Genomic DNA, 19,714 nt, shown 5'->3' with positions numbered 1-19,714 from the left:
TGAGACGACAGCCCTCCAACTTCATTTTGCGTATGACCCTCGGTATTAGAGGTATCGGGGGAAAAGCGTAAGCACAAATCCCTGACCATCGCATGGACAGGGGATTCCCCCTTGACCCCTGTTGAGGGTATCTGCTGGAATAAAAGCGGCATTTCTTGTTCTTTTTTGTGGCGAACAAATCCAGTGACGGTGTTCCCCAAGCTCTGAATACTCTGAGTACTTGAGCTTGCTCCAGCTCCCATTCGTGGCAATCCGATTGGGATCTGCTGAGCGTGTCCGCTAATGTATTGCAGAGACCTCTGACATGCTCTGCTCTGCGGGATATGTTGTGGAGTGTGACCCATTCCCACAACTCCTGAGCTTCTGTGGACAGAGTTGCTGATCTTGTTTCTCCTTGTTTGTTCACGTAAAACATGCTGGTGGTATTGTCGGTCCGAACCAGAACCGAAGAACCTGCAATCCTTGGAAGGAAAGCTTGAAGAGACAGGAAAATTGCTTGTAAGTCTTGGAGATGACCTCCTCATCCTTCCATGGAAGCATCCGTAGTGAGTACAAAGTCTGGAATCTTCTGTATGAAAGTGAGCCCTTCTGCTAAGTTGGGTATGTGGGACCACCAACTTAGACCGCTCTTCATGCCCGAAGTGACATTGAGGATGTCGTCGAAGGAACCCGTCGCCTGCTGCAACTGAAGGTGTAATTCCTCCTGCAAGGGTTGCATCCGGAGCCGAGCCAGAGGGACGAGGTGTATTGCAGAGGAGCACATCCCTAGGAGCGACGCGAACATCCGGACAGAAACTGACTTTCTTTTGGAAATCAGGATTGCTAACTTTTGAAGACGAACCTGCCGTTCGTGAGATAAGAATGCTTTGCAGCGGACGGTGTCTAGTAAAGCTCCCAGAAAAGGAAGTATCTGGCTTGGATGTAATTGACATTTGCTCCTGTTCACCGTAAGCCCCAGAGAGTGGAACAGACGAAGAGATGTTGTCACGGCAGCCTTGACTGAGCTTTCCGAAGGACCTTTTATCAACCAGTCGTCTAAATACGGGAAGACTTGGATTCCTTGGGATCGTAACGCTGCTGCCACCGGGGCTAGGCACTTCGTAAATATCCTTGGTGCAGATTTTAGCCCAAACGGGAGCACTTTGAACTGGTATTGGGCGCCTGCCACTGTGAAGCGAAGATACTTGCGATGCTTCGGATGTATTGGGATGTGAAAGTAAGCGTCTTCCATATCTAAAGAAGCTAGAAAATCTTCCTCGTTGAGGCAACCTAGAATTTCTTGCAGAGTGACCATGCGAAATCCCTGCTTTTTGAGGAATCTGTTCAGATTGTGAAGGTCTAAGATCGGACGCCACTCCCCTGATTTCTTCTTGATGAGATAAAAGCAGGAATAGAAACCCTTTTTGAAATGTAGGAACCTTCTCGATTGCATTCTAGAGGAGCATCGTTAAAGCTTCTTTGAATAGTAAGTGAAGACGAGGGGGAGGGGGTCCCTTGGGTGGTGTGTTGGGTGGCTTGGTGACAAACTCTAAGGTATGACCATTGATAACCAGGTGCAGAACCCACTGGTCCGACGTAATCTCCTGCCACTTGTTCACAAAAGTTGAAATTTTCGCACCCACAGGAAGGGAAAAGGGGGTGGAAGGCGCCCTGCAGAAATCATTGCTTTCTTGTGGTGTCTCTTCCCTGATTCTGCGATCTTTCTCGTCCGCCTTGACGAGAGAAACCAGATGTGTTGGTTTGTCTGTAGGAACATTGATATGACTGTCGATACTGAGGCTGGTACCTATTCTGTTGGGTGTGATAACCTCCTCTGGATGAAAATCCACGGCCTCTTGCGCCTCTGAAGGTACCTCGTTTGTACTGCAAGGAGCCCAATGATCTTGCGGTATCAGTATCGGTCTTTATTGCTTGGAGTGCGTCATCTATATGCTTTCCAAACAATGACTCGCCATCATAGGCCATATCCAATATTTTTGTTTGAACTTCTGGTCTGAACGTGGTAGCCTTAAGCCAACCCTGGTGTCTAAGAACAGCTGCACCAGCCAACTGACGGAAATTAGTATTTACAATATCCAGAGCGAAGTCGATAATCTCTGATGCTGCACGCTCACCCTCCAACAAAATCTTCCGAGCATCTTGTCTGTTGTCCTCTGGGATGAGTTCAATAAAGCTTGCCATTTCTGACCACATCTGGCGGTCATAACGCCCTATTATGGCCAACGATTTGGCTGCCCTGATGGATGCAGCTGCCATCGGTGAAAATTTTTTGCCAATCAAATCCAGGCGTCGTCCTTCCCTATCCGGCGGTGTAGTGACAGGTGCTGCCGGATTTTTAGATTTTTGTTGGGCCGCCTGTGAGATAACCGAATCTGGCCGAGGTTGGCCAATGAGACAGGAAGGACTGTCGGCAGGAGCACGGTATTTTTTGTCAATCCGTGGAAGCACCGCTGGCACTGATGCTGGGTTTTTCATAATCTTCACTTCTTCCTTCCAAATGTAGTCAATGATAGGGATAGCCCTCGTAACCTTCCTTGACTCCTCTTTAAAATCGTGAAGAAAACAGTCAGACTGTTCAATGGTAACCGGCAAGTGGAACCTGGTCGCAGCGCGCTGCATTAGGTTATGGAATCCCCCTATATCCTCTGGGGGCGAATCAGATGGTAGAGGGGTGGGTGGCGAATGCATAGGGATGATATAAGAATCCCAAGGGTCTGCTGGGTCTGGTAGCTCGCCCTCTTCGAATTCCTCTTCAGAGGTTGAATCTTGACCCCGACGCGGGTCCTGTGGAGGGTCAGGCAGTTGAGGCGTTGGGGCTGGATCCTCAGGCAAAGGCAATGGGTCCGGCTGCGGCGCAGTCCGCGGAACCTGTGCAGTGGCTGGCTGCGATGGAAAACGCTGCTTATAATCTGCAAGCATTGCTTGCAAGTCCTGAATTAAAGTCGGAGGCAGATGTGACATCTCACTCTGACGAGGTTGTCTGTAGGAAGGTCTATGATGCGGAATGACTATATCTTCCAGATAGTAATGCCCTTGATAATTGTCCTCCTCTTCATCATCGTCATCTTGACACTTGATGTGCAGTTCAGAAGGATGGCGAGCGATCCCAAAGGGCCCTTCATCCTCGTCATCCTCATAATCCTCATCCTCACCCTGCACATATGTTTCTAGGAGATGTGAGGGGGTAAGCTGTGATATATCACTACATTCCTGTCGTTGAAAAGTCTTTAGCTGAAAACTCCTGGTGGAAATAGGAGTGGAATGAGCGGGCACCATTACAAGAGTCCGAGGCTGAACCGGCAAATCTCCAGGCGATGTTAGTAGATTTTTAGTGTCCATCGTCGACGAGGTCGTCGTCGACGGGGCTATCGTCGACGGACTTGTAGATTGGATCGTCGTCGACGAGGTCATCGTCGTCGACGGAATCTTCGTAGACGGGGTCGTCGTCGTCGACGGGGTCTTCGTCGACGAGCTCGACGTCGACGGGGTAGTCGACGACGAGCTCGACGTCGACGGGGTCGTTGTCGACAGGACCTTCTACAACGGGATCGTCGTCGACGGGACCTTCGACGACGAGATCTTCGTCGACGCTTCTCTTTTCGACGATGAAAGGCTCGTCGTTGGCATCGTCAATGCTGCCTTCGTCGACGTCACGTCGACGACGGGCTTTTTTGAGAGGATAGTAATCCTCGTAAACAGAATAGGTGAGGTAATGGCCGTCGTCGAGATGGTTTCAGTCAATGAAGGAGCAGATGAAGTGACAGAAATCGCAGGTGGAGAGAAAGCCAGAGATTTTGAAAGGCTTTTACTCACAGTTTGCGTCGTAGCCTTGACCGTAGAATGCTGAGGACAGTGCGCTGATTCAGAGGAAATTTTGGGACTTCTCCGAACAGAACCAGAAGTAGAATGGTGTGATTTCTGGCGCTTCTTCCCCTCACTGGAAGAGCTGTCCTGTGATCTAGCTCTCTTGCTAGAAGTAGAGGCTCTGTCATCCTCTTCAGCCGAAGAGGATTTGAGCCACAAAAGCACTCTCGCTTCCCTATCCCTAAGAGTCTTGGTAGGGAAGGTGCGGCAAATCTTGCAATCTCTTGCCTCATGTTTAGGATAGAGGCAGTAGATGCAGTCCAAATGTTGATCATCAACATGGACCCTCTTCTTGGCGCAGGTCCTGCAGGATTTAAACAAAGCCTTCTTGTCAGACATGCTGTAGCAAGTTGAAAACTGAGAGGCACTAAAGGAGACTTCCTTCCACACGACGTGCGGTGAAAATCTGAGGAGAACTGGCTCTGCTGAGAGGGTTCTAGAAGGGTGCTGGTGTCTGATTGGTTGTTACCAAATTCTTGGTTTCTTTTGCATAATGAGGTAGATAGGCTACTAAGATCTAGGCTTTAGGCCTTTTCTTTGGGCCTACTACTACTACTAATGTTTTGGCACTACTTTTTTATTTACCGGGGACTCCCGCCTCGGCGACGGGGAATGATTCAGGCATGTGAATCTATGAAAGATACCCCAATACTGGATAATTACCACAACTCCACGAAAACCCAACTGTTATACCGAGGCGATTCGTCTGTAATAAATGGACTAAATGTTCCCCCTCTTTGATACAACGATGTGGATAATTATATTTCCGCAGCTGGTTTTTTGGACTTAGCGAGCACCAAACGAAACGTGCATACACTATAAAGTGGACACTGCGTCCCATGGAAAAAAACAAGGTACACAGGGCATTGATGGTGGAGGGAGGGGGAACAAAGGCGCCCGTAGATGTATTTAAATAACTTGGCGCCTGCTTCGCGCATCGCCCCAAAAAAATGCAAATACAGCGAGACGCATATAGAGAAAGAGGCGCGCTCACCGCAAAACTGAAAGCAGATTAGTGCCCGCAGATGTATTTAATTACAAAAAAAAAAAAAAAAAAAAAAAAAAAAAAAGAAGAACCTCTGACCTGCAATAGCTTCTTTAGGCCGGAATGGAAGTCACACTGCAGTTACGATAAGGATAATTGCTAACAGATGGTCGTCTCTGTAAACAGGGGCCATCACACGCTACACAGTCTGATGGCCAAAAGGAATACTCACTAAGTGAAATCGCCAGAAGGAGAGAAGGGAGGGACGTTTACAACCTAACACCAATACAAAGGCTACATTTTTGAATGGCACAGCCAACAGACAATAGAATTTTTTTTATTTTTTAATACCAATAGAATAGGATACAACAGGTCTTGCAGACAGCGCAAGCGCTGTCTAGGCTCAACCTAAAAATGGACAGCGAGTGACTAACGACACACAATCAAATCAGAGGGCTACACAAACACAGAAAAACCTGCCAAAAATTGCCCGATGGTAAAGAAGTATGCAGTGATCGGCCCGGGCTCGGAAGGCCGCAGCTGAAATAGTGTAAAAGGAGCGTGAGGAACATAGGTGAAGGTCCCAGGAACGCCGGCAGGGCGGCCTATGCACCTCACCATGAACCTGGGAAGAGCTGAACTACATCTGCCCATAGGCAACCGGACGAGGAAGACGGACCGCTGCCCTCTGCTGTACTCACCTGAAGGTGTGTCTCACGGCGGGGAAGGCAGCAAGGCGCAGGGAGCAGCTGCAGGAGTGAAGGAGAAGCCCTTCGCGAATCGGCCCTGAGAACAAGTCCGCCTGTGCCTGACTAAGATGGCGCCAGGTCGGGACTTCTTGAGCGGTAAAAAAGAGGAGGGGGTAAATGCGCAGCAGTGTCCTGTCTGCTACGGCGGTCATGGGGGCAACAAAGGAATAGGGACACTGAGCCTCCCTGACCCTGCAGAGAAGGACATGATAAGAAGGCCTGGGCCCTCAACCTCTGCCAAGGGAATGGCCCAAACTGGTCTTGAAGGAAATAACTACTGAAGGGGAGGAAGCTAGCGGCACCAAACTGCAGGTGCGAAGGGCCCAAAAAGAGGGGGACCATCACGACTATCGATCTACTCATAGTGAGGGAAAGGCACAGGCTCCAAAGCTCCCACGATTGACCAGGAAAGAAAGGGTGGCATAAGAAGCATAAAGAACGCAACAGGATACAGAGGAGAGCCTAGGAGGAGTCCACGGTCGCAGTAGGGATGAACACTGAGTGCCACCCGGCCTAACAGCCTGCTTGCCACGATGTCACTGTTGGGTCGCCCCTATGTCACCAAAGAAGACCCAGCAAAACAGGGTGTCCAGTTATTTCCCACCAGCAGAGGACAACCAATTAGCAACCACAGAAGAAACCATGGCTCTAACCAAGGAAGACCTTCTCATCTCAACAACAGGAATTCAAGAAGGAATAAACAGAAGAACTGCGAACCGACATGAAAGCCTCCATTGAAAATTTGAAGGCAGATATCAATGGGAGCAAAGTGTTGCTTCAAAACGACGTAGACTCAGTTGGTACAAGAACACTAGATTTGGAAGCCAAAGTGCATGAACTAGAGCAACACGCACACAATATGGAAGAAGGGACTTGCCTCATAAAAACTCAACTCCAATACGCCATCCTAAAATGCTAGGATCTGGCAAATAGGTCTCGTAGAGACAATATACGAATAAGAAATCTAGCAGAATCAGTGGACGGCCTGAATCTGGAGGCCTTGGTAATAGGAATGCTTTCGGAGCTGCTAAATCATGCGAACACAAAAACAAAAATCAAGCGTGTACACCGCGTGGGACCGCAGCGAGGGCCCTCAGAAGTGCCCCAGAGATGTTCTGGTCAAGCTCCACTCATTCCCGGTGAAAGAAGCCATACTACAAGCGGGTCACAGGGCAGACAATGGGCAGACAATGTTACCTTCCAGCGCCTATCATGCGCACCATTTCAAGATATCGCTCCACCCACATTGTCCAGACGCTACCAATTTAGACTGCCAACGTATAAATTACGGCACAACAAATCAGATACTGACGGACATACCCATTTGGCCTGGCCTTTGAACTTACCAATAAATCGTACCATGTTACTGCCGTAAAAAAGCAGCGCAAATACTTGGGATGCCCCAAGAAGACCGAGCATCAACCTCCAACACTGTAGAAGCCTCTGGCACCGCCAAACCAGCCAAAGAAAAGCGTCACTGGAACACACAAAACCGCGCAAAGCAGCAGAAGAAAACAGAAGCACAGGAAAGCTAGCCGGCTGAGACAACATGGACTGAATAAAGAACATACCGGACGCTTGAACACATCAATCCGCCACAGAACACCTACTAAGATAAACCAAAGGGGGCTCTCTTAGGTGAGTGAGTTCAATAGCGGAGCAACATGGGACTATACGACTACCTAAGATGTAGTAGTTCACATGAAGTCACCTCTCTAGGCTTTTTCTATCATATTTTTCCTTCTTTTTTCCTTGAATTTCCTGTGGTCCATGAGGTAACTATAATTATATGCTTAAGCGGACTAGACCACGCACCAAGTAGAATGATATAATGATGCGAATGTATGTTGCAATGTTACAATTAAAGTTAAACGTTTTAGAATGGTACATGGAGCACCTATGGGGGTGGGGGACAATGTGGAGGGGTCGAGAGGGAGGGAACATTCACACCTTGTTGTGGAGGAGGCAGGGATGGGGAAAATGCAACAAATAGCTGGGACAAAAACAGCTAGTGAACACACCACTGGGTAGAAGTAAGGGGATCACCACATTGACCTGGAATGTGAGAGGCCTGAATTCCCGCGCGAAATGCCAAATAATGTGGAAATACATTACAGACAGGAGAAATGACATAGTGACCCTGGAGGAAACACACCTAAAGTTGTCAGACGAACACAAGAACACAGATTGCGCCATAGAGACTACCCCACAACCTCCAAACATAATGGAATGGTAATAATGTTTCACAAATCACTGCAGTTCTCCGGGACAGGATATAAAGCAGACCGAGAAGGACGGACGGTAATAGTCAAAGGCCATCTAAAGGGCCGCGTATGAACCTTCACCACAGTCCATGCCCCGAATACTACTCAAATCCCTTTAACACTGTCTTTTTTAGACACATTGGGGGGCTTCGCAGAAGGGGAACTTAATTTTTTGTGAGATTTTAACCTGACATGGGACCCCAATTTAGATTGCACACACCCCACCAGACACAGCACAGGCAGCTTCTGCAAGACAGAGAGAAGTTTGTAGAGCTAGGGTTAGTAGACTCCAGGTGAACGCTGCACCCGCAGGACAGATACTATACATTTTTCTCGCACTCACACAGAAGCTACTCACGAGATAGACTATACTTTTGTGAGTAACACCCTGTTACAGGCCATATACACAGCTAAAGCGGTGATGAGAGGGCAGTGTATTGCCTTGTACTCCACCCTGAACAAACAGAGAACCACTGAGAGGTAGGCACTCGAGGTTGAACTCGCCACGGCCGAAAATTAACACAAAGAGACCCCGACTTTAGCCCGCCAACGCAGGGTGACAGCATTAAAGGGGAAACTAAACGCCATCTATACCAACTGAGCAGAATTTACCCTCCTGAGACTGCAGTGGATAGGTTATGATCAAGGCAACAAAGTAGGCTCACATCTAGCTCGACAACTACAAGTTAAAAGGGAAAAAGAAAACATTGGGGACATTGAGAACGGTTCAGGAGGTACCACAGGGTCAGATACAGATAAGGCACAAATCTTTGGGAGCTTCGATGAAACATTATACATGGCAGAACAACCAACAACGGAAGCCCAACTGGCGTACTTGAAAGACATCAATCTTCCCCAAATAATGAAAGCACAAAATGAGTGGATAGGAAGCCCAATCACAGAGGAGGCGGTCCGGGCAGCATTGAGAGCCTTGAAACCTAAAAAGGCCCCGGAGCTGGATGGGTTGACAGACCACTTTAAGACATTTGGTTCAGTGCTCATTCCTTATTTAGTGGCGTTGTACAACCACATCGCAGCCACAGGAGTGGTGACACCTACAATGACTGAAGCAAGACCCATTGTCCTTTTAAATCTTGAAGCCAAACTCTATTAAAAAAAACACATTACTTACTTGTACACTGTGGTCTTCCAGTATTGATATCTTTCATAGATTCACATGCTTGAATCTTCCCCATCGTCATGGTGGGAGTCTGAGACAGATTCCCACCATGACGACGGGGAAGATTCAAGCATGTGAATCTATGAAAGATTCAATGCTGGACAATTTTTGGCTACATGACTAGACAACATACTCCCCAAACTAATACACCCTGACCAGTCAGGGTTTATCAAAGGCCGGCAAAAGCATAACATCCGAAGGGTCATACACTTAATAGAGATAACTATACAAAAAAAAAGGGGTCCCAGCGATCTTAGTAGGTCTAGACGCTGAAAAAGCTTTTGATCGGGTGAACTGGATTTTTCTCTTCTCCACACTCCGGGGGTTTGGTTTCAGAAACCAATTCATAAAAATAGAGCAACCAACGGCAAGGGTACTGGTGAGCTCCAATCTCTGTTCCCGAGGGCGGGGAACAAGACAGGGATGACCGCTGTCACCTCTTCCCTTTGCATGGAGTATTGAACCACTGGCCTCTAAAATACGCTCCACACAGGAGATAAAGGGGGCTCGCTTTGGCGCCACAGAACATAAAATATCTCAATTGGCGGATGACTTCCTGCTCGCCCTGATTTCTACCCAAACATCGCTGCCCCCTCTCATGGAAGAACTGAAGCCGTTTGAAAGGGTGGTGGATTTTCGAATCGACCTAACAAAATCTTTTATACTCAATTTAAATCTATGCCAAGCTGACAAGGAATCCCTGGAGGCTATGACCCCCTTTCAATGGGCTGATAAAGACATAACCTGCCTGGGCTTACAAATAACCTGGCGCCTTTAGGGGTTATACAAAGCTAACTATCCCCCGCTTATACAACAATTTAAAGCAGACCTGAAAAGATGGGCACCAATATACCTGTGATGGATAGGGCTCCTACACGCAGTGAAAATGACAGTATTACCTAGGGTCTTTATCTGTTTCAGGGTCAGCCTATCGCACTGGACAGGGGACTCTTCTCTGACCTCCGCTCCATGGTGACACTGTTTATCTGGCGGGGACAAAGAGTGGGACTCCCTTACAAGGTTCTACATGCGTCCAAGTTGGCAGGAGGCCTCGAACTACCAGACTTCTTTCTTTACTATAAGGCAGCCCAGCTCCAGGTGATCCCTGAGGTCTGTGAGGGAATCTGATAAACATTGGCTACACATGGACAGGGAGGTGGCAGGGGAATGCATCTGGGACTTAATCTGGAAACCCAAAACTGACCTCCCGGCAAATGTAAATTCGAGTACACCCACACAAACGACACAGAGTCTGGGACGACTTAAACAGGCAAAAGGGTTGGACTACGTTTCCCTCCCCTTATACACCAATCCATCTCAACCCGGTGTTCCCTCCGGCACAACAATTGGGTACTTATGAGGCAAGGCGACTGCTTGACGATCTCCGACTGGTTTAAATATGGGGACATTAAAAACTTTTGATCAATGCAAATGTGACTTTAAACTTCCGGACACAGAACTATTTAGATACACCCAACTCAAACATTGGGTCATCAAGACGACCATAAGGGAGGCTGCCACCAGAGACTTGACTCCCCTGGGCAATATGCCAAGATGGGAAGTAGGGCCAAGGGCTGCATCTCCTTTCTATACACACAGTTGTTTTCTGCACAGACACCGGCCAGGCCACAGCATGTAACGCACAGGGAACATACATCGGGGGAACCAATTTCAGATCTTGGTTGGTCACGGTTATGGCGAGACATCCCGCGGAGTAATGACTCCATGGACTAAGGTAGCACATTATAAGCTCATGTGCGATTGGTACCTATACCCCACTAAGCTCATGAACATTTTTCCCCACTCATCAGATCTGTGCTGGGGAGGCAGTGGCTTGTTAGGGGACTTTAAACATATCTGGTGAGACTGCCCTAACATCCACCCCTTCTGGACTGATTTTCGCCCAGATGAAAACTATATTAGGATACCAGATACCAAATGACCCCAAGATCATTCTGTTGGGGTTGCGCAGCGACAAACTTCGCTACCAAACAAGCAGTGATGTGGCTATTTTTAGGGGCGGCGAAGATGGCGGTGGCAGCCATTTGGAAGAGCCCATCCGCAGCCTCGACTATGGCGGGCTGTCACAATGGAACGAATGGCAGATATCGCCTCAGATTCATACATATATTTTGAATATATATGGATTCCCCTGGTGGGCTACTTCTCCACTGGATTAGCTCTTTTCGCATGCCCCACGCGCACCAGAGCATAACACCTGCTTCAATTCTTACTCGTAACGGCGTAAGGGACGACCCGGGGAAAGCAATACAGCTCCCTGCATTGGCAACATCCCAAAGACCTCCACAGGACACTAGAATTCATGACGAACATTGTTCTCATGTTACACAGTTACGTTGAACGGGGTTTGGGGGGGGGAGGGGTGGGAGCGTGTGAAAATTGTGTATTCAGGGAAGGTACGAAGACATACTATTGTACAATAAGGCGCTTATATTCAGCAAATTGTAAACTGTATTAGAGATGTAATCACTAGACCGCTTGTTACACTGTACTTGGACTGTTTGACTACTTGCCTGAAAACCAATAAACACAGTTTTGATTACAAAAAAAACATTCTCTGTTTTTTATTCTTTAATACACACACACACACAGGAAGAAAAAACAGGAGAACATAGAGACACCTGAACTCTCTTTAAGGAACTGCAGAAGCTGCAAAATAACATAGCAGGCATTGTTAGCCCATAGGCTGCATTGGAACCATAACAGTATAGAAACTGAAAGAAAACTGCCACCGTGCCTTTAAGGCAGCCATGATCCCCCAGCTTCCCATCATGCCTCAGGAGTGACAGTTAGGTCAGTTGTTCTTTGCGGAGAGCCGATGATCAGGGTACAAAGAGACAAACTAATGATTGAACATTTGCCTGGGGAGGTGGGTGGGTTGCTTATGACTTCGATGAGGATACCCCTGGAACATACATGCCAACATTTTAGGACAGGGACGTGGGAGATTTAAAATAAATAAAAAAATTCGGGAGAATGAAAATTCCCCATTGACTTCTATTGTAGAAAATGCAATTTCAGGTGTGAGACAGCTAAAATAAAGCCATTTTTGGCTTGAAAAATCGATAGTCTTCCGCCTGAATTTGGTCTATTGGTATGTATGCCCTGGAAGAGAACTAGGATTACAGGTAAGTAACTTATCCTTCTATCCCTGGGGATCCTCATCAATAGTCATAGGAAACTGAATCGAATAGCATGCCCATCCTCTACCCCTGCAGACAAATGATTTAGAATCAAGAGCAGCTAGTCTCAGAATTGGAATACATGACTCAAAGAGGCCTGGCCTACTTGAGTGTCTACTCTAGTATCCAAATCGAGAAAAAAGTCACTCGTTAATGTATGTACCGACCAGCAAATCGCTGCTTTGCAGATCTTAGAGATGGGTACATTGTGCAACAAAGTCACAGTAGTTGCCTTTCCTCTGGAGGAATGAGCCTTGGGAGTAGCCACAATGAGCTTTTTAGACAACTGGTAAGCCAGCTTGATACAGGACATTATCCATCTGGAGATGGAATGTTTTGAGTCTGAGAAACCTGTTCTGATGGAACCGTAATTTACAAACAAGTGATCAGACTTCAAAATAGCCTTATACTTGTCTAAGTAGAACTTTAAGACTCTTTTTAGGTCTAAATAAAGGAGAGACCTTTCAGCTGGTGTGGTGGGATTAGGAAAGAAAGTGGGTAACAAAATGGACTGCTTAATGTGAAAGGAACGAAGGGTGGGTTCTCATTAGTACCCTGATGTGACAACTGTGTATGGCTCTTTAGAGCAAAGAGCTTGGCTCTCGCTCACCCTACGAGCAGAAGTGATTGCCACCAAGAAGGCAGCCTACCATGTGAGATGTTGCAGGGTCACTTTGTGAATCGGTTCAAAGGGGGGGAACCATGAGCTTGGAAAGAACCAAATTGAACTCCCAAGAAGGAGAAGGTGAGCGGATTAGAGGAACATTTTCTTTAACCGTTGCAAAAAATTCTTAACCGCCTGAAGCTGGAAGGATGGTAGGGAGGGTGACTTTCTATATGCCTTAATGGCTGCAAGGTGTACCTTTATGGAAGCAAACTGTAAACCTGAATTGGCAAGTGCAGGAGCTATGGTACAATTACCTCCTCTTGCACTTGGGCTGGTTGAAATCCTTTTTGCACACACCAAACATAGAATCTCTGACATTTAAATGCATAGGAACACCTCGTGGAAGGTGTAGGAAGGTAGGATCCTTCTGCATGGGTTCCCCAACTTTTTGCCTGGTGCTATACTGTTTCTGACTAATCTGACTGGGATCCCACTAATCAGGACCCCAGTCTCTGTGCTTTCTCCCTTAAATTGACTATGGGGAGTACTTATGTACATCCCAGATTGGCTACAAGTGTACCCTTATAAGTCCCAAGGCATAGGTACCCCAGGGGTCTCCCATTGGCTGCAGCATGTATTATGCCACCCATGAGAGACCACTCAAATTATGACTATGGGCCTGCCAAGTGGTGTAGCAAAACGTAAGATAGATATAGGTTTTCCTATATCTGAGGTCACTGCACTTAAAACTTATATGTCACCCATAAGGCAGGCATTTCAATCCTGAAGGCAGGGTGCTCAGTTTCTAGTGTGAGGGTGCCACTGCATGAGCAGTACACCCCTACAACCTTCGGAGTCCATTCTACCGGGTCATAAGTGCACCAGCCATTATGATACATAGAGTGGCCATGTGTCATTACGCAATGTAATGTAATGTAATGTAATGTTTGGTATCAAACATGTTGGAATCATACCCCCACACAGTAAACAGTATAGGAGGTATGATTCCATGCACTGTGAAGCTTCTCCGGGAGGCCCTCAGTGCTCCCGATACCAGTCTTCTAGACCCGGACAGCACAACATGGCTGCTGCCGACCACAGACACGATTCTGCCCTCTTGCTGCTGAGATAAGCTCGAGCAGGGGAAGGCACCTCCCAGACAGGTCTGCTTGAGGGGCACATTTGGTGCCCTCCTTGCATAGTCCAGTTCAAACAAGTTCAGGGAGCCGTTGGCTCCTGTTCTGGCGCGAAAATGGACAAAGGACATGGGAGTATCCTCCCCACTGTTCAGACCCCTGCCCTGGGAGGGAACCCTGAATCGTCCCAACCCTTTCCTTAGGGTACCTAAGGGCTTACCTGTGGGTGGGTCCCTAGATTCATCATGGGACAAGATTCATATCAAAACACCAGTTCATCTATGACCGTCTGGGCACTCTGGACTTCGCTCTGGGTATCGAGACTGCAACTGGGAAGACTCTTGTTGCTCCTTGTCTGGTCTCCCAGCTGGTCTGCCGCAACATCTGTGCCTGTGCTCCATACAGAACCCTTCTAATACCTGTGGGTATCCAAGACACCTGAAAAAATCTCCCTTGAAGTGAAGGAGTCACTTCTCTGCATCTGCAGGCACCGCAACTAAGCTGACCAGTCTGCTGTTCTTGGGCTCCTACGGACTCCGGTTTTGGTTCTTCACAACCCTAGAGGCCTGCCCTGTTCTTGCACCAAGTTTGAGGCCAGTATCCCTAATCAGAGCCACAGGAACCGAACTGCTGAGCACTGCGTCGACTTGCCATTGCAAAGGCTTGTTGGCTCTCTTCCTCAGAGATCTTTGGCCTCCAAGTAGGCTCCACCTCAAGCATCTCCTGTGACCAAGATATTCGCCCTCACCGCATCTTTTGCACCGTGGGCCTGCATCTTTGGTGAGCTGCGCAAGGTCCTCTCCTGACTCCAGTGCCTCTGGCCTGTGGGTCCATTTGAGGGTCTTCTTTGATTTCAGCAGGCTCCCCAGCTTGTGGTGAGTCACCTGAACCTTGCTAGTCTCGAAACTGCACCCTTTTTTCTTTCCAAGTTGTTTGCAGTTGCCAAGGCATGTTGGTGCTCCTGACGGACACCGACCCGCAACTCTCGACAACCGACATGGGCTAGCTCGTCTTCCACAGCATCGCCTGGTCCGCACAGCTGCAGCTCCAAGGTCACCGTCAACTCTCCTGCAACACCTGACATCAGTGGGCATTGGACTTCCGTGCCCCCTGGTCACTCCCGAGTGGCATAGACTCTGTTCCCTCTACTTGCAGGTACTCCCCATCTTGAATCCACTTTCGGATTCCACCGGACACTTTCCAATTCTTCACCAGCTGCATCTTCCTGAAGTCATCCACTGAATTCGACAGAGGTTTCCGACGTCACTTAGCACCTATGCACGTGGCTTCCCTGGTGTAGGAATCCTGGTTCCTAGGGTATCCACGGGTGGGGTGGCTCTCCAACCTTCTGTCTTTCACAGGCTTCAGGGTCCACTGGGAAGGGTCTTTCTTCTTTAAAATTGCAACAGCGACTTACCCAATGACTTGAATTGAGCCCGCGGTGGTGTTCCTGCTCTGCATATAGCCTGCGTGGGGTTCCTGATTACTTACCACGGGTGGTTCCTTGGGTCCCCGGCATTTCTACGTCCTCTGGGTACAGTCTTCATTTGAGTAGTGGATCGCATCCCTCTATTTTAGTGTATGGCTTGGTCCCCCCTGTGATAACTGTGTAGTACGTGCTTCTTACCTGTTTTCTTTGCAAGTATTGTGTGCATTTTGTATATCTCTGTGTAGGAGATATATGTATGTGTTAGGGAGTGTCTTATACTAAATACTTATTTTTATAAATACACTGTGTGGTTCTTTTTCACTTAATCTATACCAATAAGATTAAATTCTTGTAAAAACAAGCTGCTTTACTATCCTTTTTAAGGTTGTCTAGGACTAATAAAATCACCATATGGGTTGTCTGGATCAGTGCAGGGTGCTACACTTATATAAGTGAGCACCATATACTAAGCCAGCTTCCCACATTGGTGTGCAGGGGTTGGGATTCAAGCCTGCATTGTTTTGCCAGCTAATCTTGGTGTGGATTAATAACAAAAAAATCACTAATATTAGGCACATATAATACAGCTGCCCTCTTAACCACCATGGCATAGGATGCTCCCTCCTCCGTAACCACTGTTGGTGGAGAAAGCATGCCAGTGTCTGGGGAAGTATCCAGTCCACTGGCCTCCATAAGTTCCCCATACCAGTCCAAATTCTCCTCTGAGACATCCTGGTTTTCAAGAGAGTTCCGAGAGCTCTCCCAGTCCTCTCCTGAGTCTAGTACATCTTCAAAGTGCTCAGGCGACAACATAGAACCTCTGGGTTCTGTCAACATTGGAATCGACGTTGAGCGGCGTCATTCTGGCTCTGTGACGTCAGGGAGGAGGATGGGGATTGCACAACCGATGGGCATCGGCGACGTTGCAGGCACCGACTTCAGATCCAACGCCGTGGGAAGTCATAACGGGATCGGATCCCTGAGGACCCACATCATGAGGCTGTTCCACTGCAATCCACTATTGCAGCCTGAAGGGATTTCAACCATTCCCCATGTTAACCTATGGGAAGAGCAACCCTCATAGGTAGTAAAAACACCATGGGTGTTCCTCACTACCTGGGCAGGGGACAAACCTAGTGTACCTTTCCTGCACTTCACCTACATCTCGCTTCACCGCTTAAGGCGTCCATTCTGGGTACTAGGGTGGAAGTGAAAGGTCCTCTCATGCGGACTAGTGACTTAAACACACTAGTCTGAGTAAACGCGCTATTAGGTGCATCAGCCTGCAATGGCTGGCTGGACACGTATTCAAGAGCACCATCAGTGCAAAGCGCGCACCAGCCAGCAATGGCAGACCGGACCCATATTTAACAGCACCATCAGTGCGAGTGTGCACACCAGTCTGCGTCTTAAGACTGTACACATGCTTAGCATACCCTCCGTGTCCAGGGCACACCGGCCTGCATTGGCAGGCTGGACACGCATTTAAAGTCACTATTCGTGTAAGTGCGCACACCAGCTAGCACTGTCAGGCTTGATCCGGGTCTCAAAACAAGTGCACACCCTATCCTGACATGCGCAGGAAGGATGTGTGCACTTTCCCACTGCAGTACAGTGGGAAAGTGTCTTTGAATCCGAACATCAGGGAAAAGAGTTGGCAAAAACCAAAAGGACAAAAAGCAAAAAGTTTCAGGGAAATTCCTCTAAGAAGGGCCATGTCCAACAATATCCCAAACTGTTTTTGCAGACGTATACGGAGAACCAACGTTTGCACTACCTCTACGTCTTACAATATTTAAAAAACACTGTCAAACCACTGTGCCTGGATTCCTATGGGTATATGATTGTAATAAATAGATGACGATTATGCACCTCAAGTCTTTCTAGCTGTCCTCAAATACTTTGGGTATCTCCAAAGATCAAACTCAAATTCTATCAGTCTCATAGTGGTTGCTAACGAGGGGTTGCCTTTCATAAAGCATCAGAACAATAAACAGTAGAAAAGAAAATGCACAGCATTTTAAACAATATATTTGGTATCAAATATTTCTTTCAATTAGTGAGTCTGAGTACTCCGAATATAATGTATTCCCATAAATAAATTTGCCACATCTAAATAAGTACCTGTTTATGAGGACCCCTGAGTATATGTGCCTTGGCCCCTTCACAAGCTGTTCTCATTGCTTCCAGTGATGGCGTTCCCAACAGATCGGTTATCAAGTCCAACTACAAGAAAAATAATTTCTGCATAACCATCACATTTATATCACACATATATTAATAATTTGCTTTAATAGAGTTATTAATAAAAAAAAATTATATTCCCAAGGGCTGCAAGTTAACATTCATTTCTATTACCCAGTTTAATTAACTATTTTGGTCATCGTGCAAGTATAAAAACATTTTTTTAACCAATTCTTGATTCACTTATTGAATATATTAATATACTGTATACCTTGGATAGTTTCACATGTAACTGGTTAACATAGATGAACATATCAAAGTGAGACCTGCTTATAATGAGCAAGGGTATTTAGGCAAGTCTGGTATTTCAGGACAAACAGAACAAGCATTGGCATAGCCAATAGGTCTCGCCTTTGGGACCTTATAAGTATTTAGTTATGCAGCACAATATCCTTGGTGCAACAACATCAACTGCTGCATGGCTAAACACTTATAAGGTACCAAAGGCGAGACCTATTGTCTATGCCAATGCTTGTTTTAAAGTCTGGGAGCACAGAACCGCAAAGGCTGTAGAGCGGAGTTTGGGTATTGGGTATCTGTAGGAACTAAGAACTCCTATATTCTTTGGATGGGTCAATACAATAACCTTCTCTATAACAGACCTGTTGCAACTGTCACTATTCTTACAGTGTTGTCAGTGAACGTTGTGTCTTCTGTGACCAATGTGCTCGGTTGGCGAACTGTAGAGGTTGGTAATCTAGTGCTCCCCCACACAGTAGGCAAAATAATCTCTTCTATGGCAATCAAGGAGGAGCTCAAAATTGAAGAGGCAATATTAGCATATGTTTAAAAAAAATCAAGACTAAAGTTAAGAGAGTTCTTGTGTGTCAAATTACATCAGCTTCAAATGTGTAATTTAACCATGGTGTCTCATTTTCGCCAAAGCAATGAACATAAAACTGAACATAACATTAGAAAATTGCTTGCTCCTACATTAGGGACAAATCTTGTACTCTTTTGGGGTTTCTTAAAGAATTCATGAGCACTCCTGGTAAAAAATGACAATTGCTTCTTTCAGTGAGTACTCATGTGCATCAAATATAGCAGTAATTATGCCAGGTGAAAAAGTTTGCATATAGAAACCTGGCACATTTATCTTTTTTGTTTCACCATGTGGAAATATTTTTTCTGTGCTAATACTCCTTGTCCTAAACTTCAAATAAGATAAATTCTCTAATGTCCCTAAACCTCCATACATCTTCCTAATGACACACTAAAAATTGAAGCTTCTTCCGGGCCTGGGCAAAGAACATTGCACGGTTTGTATTCCTAATGAAGCTATATTTAGTTGATGATGGCTGTGCATTTAGTGAAATCAGTTTGAATCTCCCTATGAACATGAATCTATAGTTATATTATTATTGGGTAATACCAGACCTATAGATACACAAAAATTGTGCCTATTATAAATAATTACTTATCAATCAGCAACGATGGATAAAGGCTCTCTGTTACAATATTTGTTCAATTCATCCAAACACACTTAAAACATCCATCTTTAACTTATGAAGGTCAGTAGCACGACATTTGTTCATTAAATTCTTTACTAATCTCTAACCACGTTTATTTCTTGTACCTGTACAATATTTTTCATCCAGGGCATATTTTAATGGTGTTTTTCAATATTTTGAAGGAGCCGTTTAAATATTAATGGTTAAAAACATAGTTTTTTTACGTTTAAGGGGCTAGAAAAGGGTGTTAAAGCTCAAAATCAATTTAAGAATCTTTGTACCTGTGAACTAGGAGGTACTTGTTGACTAGGAGACAGTGAATAGGCCAGGAATGAATTCAATCCAGTGATTTATTGGGAGCGGCCGGTACAGACTGAACCTGTGACTTGAAACTAGAGAGGGTTGGTAGGTTTCTAACTGGTGCAGCAAAGGGTAGCGCTTATTGACTCTAAATGCAAATTGAGTTTTAAAACAGGACTTTGCATGGAAATGGCTGCCTGATTTTCAAACCAGTGAAAATATTTAAACTAATGACTTCGAGTGAGATGAGAGGGATTCCTAGAGATTCAATCCAGTGATAAGGCTAGCAGAGACACAGAGCA

The 19,714-nt window shown here is 46.4% G+C and overlaps 1 protein-coding gene across 1 annotated transcript in view; it reads right to left on the bottom strand.

Moving 5' to 3' along the window:
* NLK (nemo like kinase) overlaps positions 1–19,714 on the bottom strand; it is a 1,424,501-nt gene that overhangs the window by 361,540 nt on the left and 1,043,247 nt on the right. Inside the window, exon 7 of the mRNA XM_085649870.1 lies at positions 17,542–17,643. Within this exon, the coding sequence (XP_085505996.1) occupies positions 17,542–17,643 (102 nt within the window). The remainder of the gene's footprint in view (positions 1–17,541; positions 17,644–19,714) is intronic.

Source organism: Triturus cristatus, chromosome 3_2 (genome assembly GCF_964204655.1).
Source record: "Triturus cristatus chromosome 3_2, aTriCri1.1, whole genome shotgun sequence".
In the NCBI taxonomy this organism is placed as follows: Eukaryota; Metazoa; Chordata; class Amphibia; order Caudata; family Salamandridae; genus Triturus; species Triturus cristatus.
Note: the sequence above shows the minus strand (reverse complement) of the source record. Positions and strands in the feature narration are given on the sequence as shown.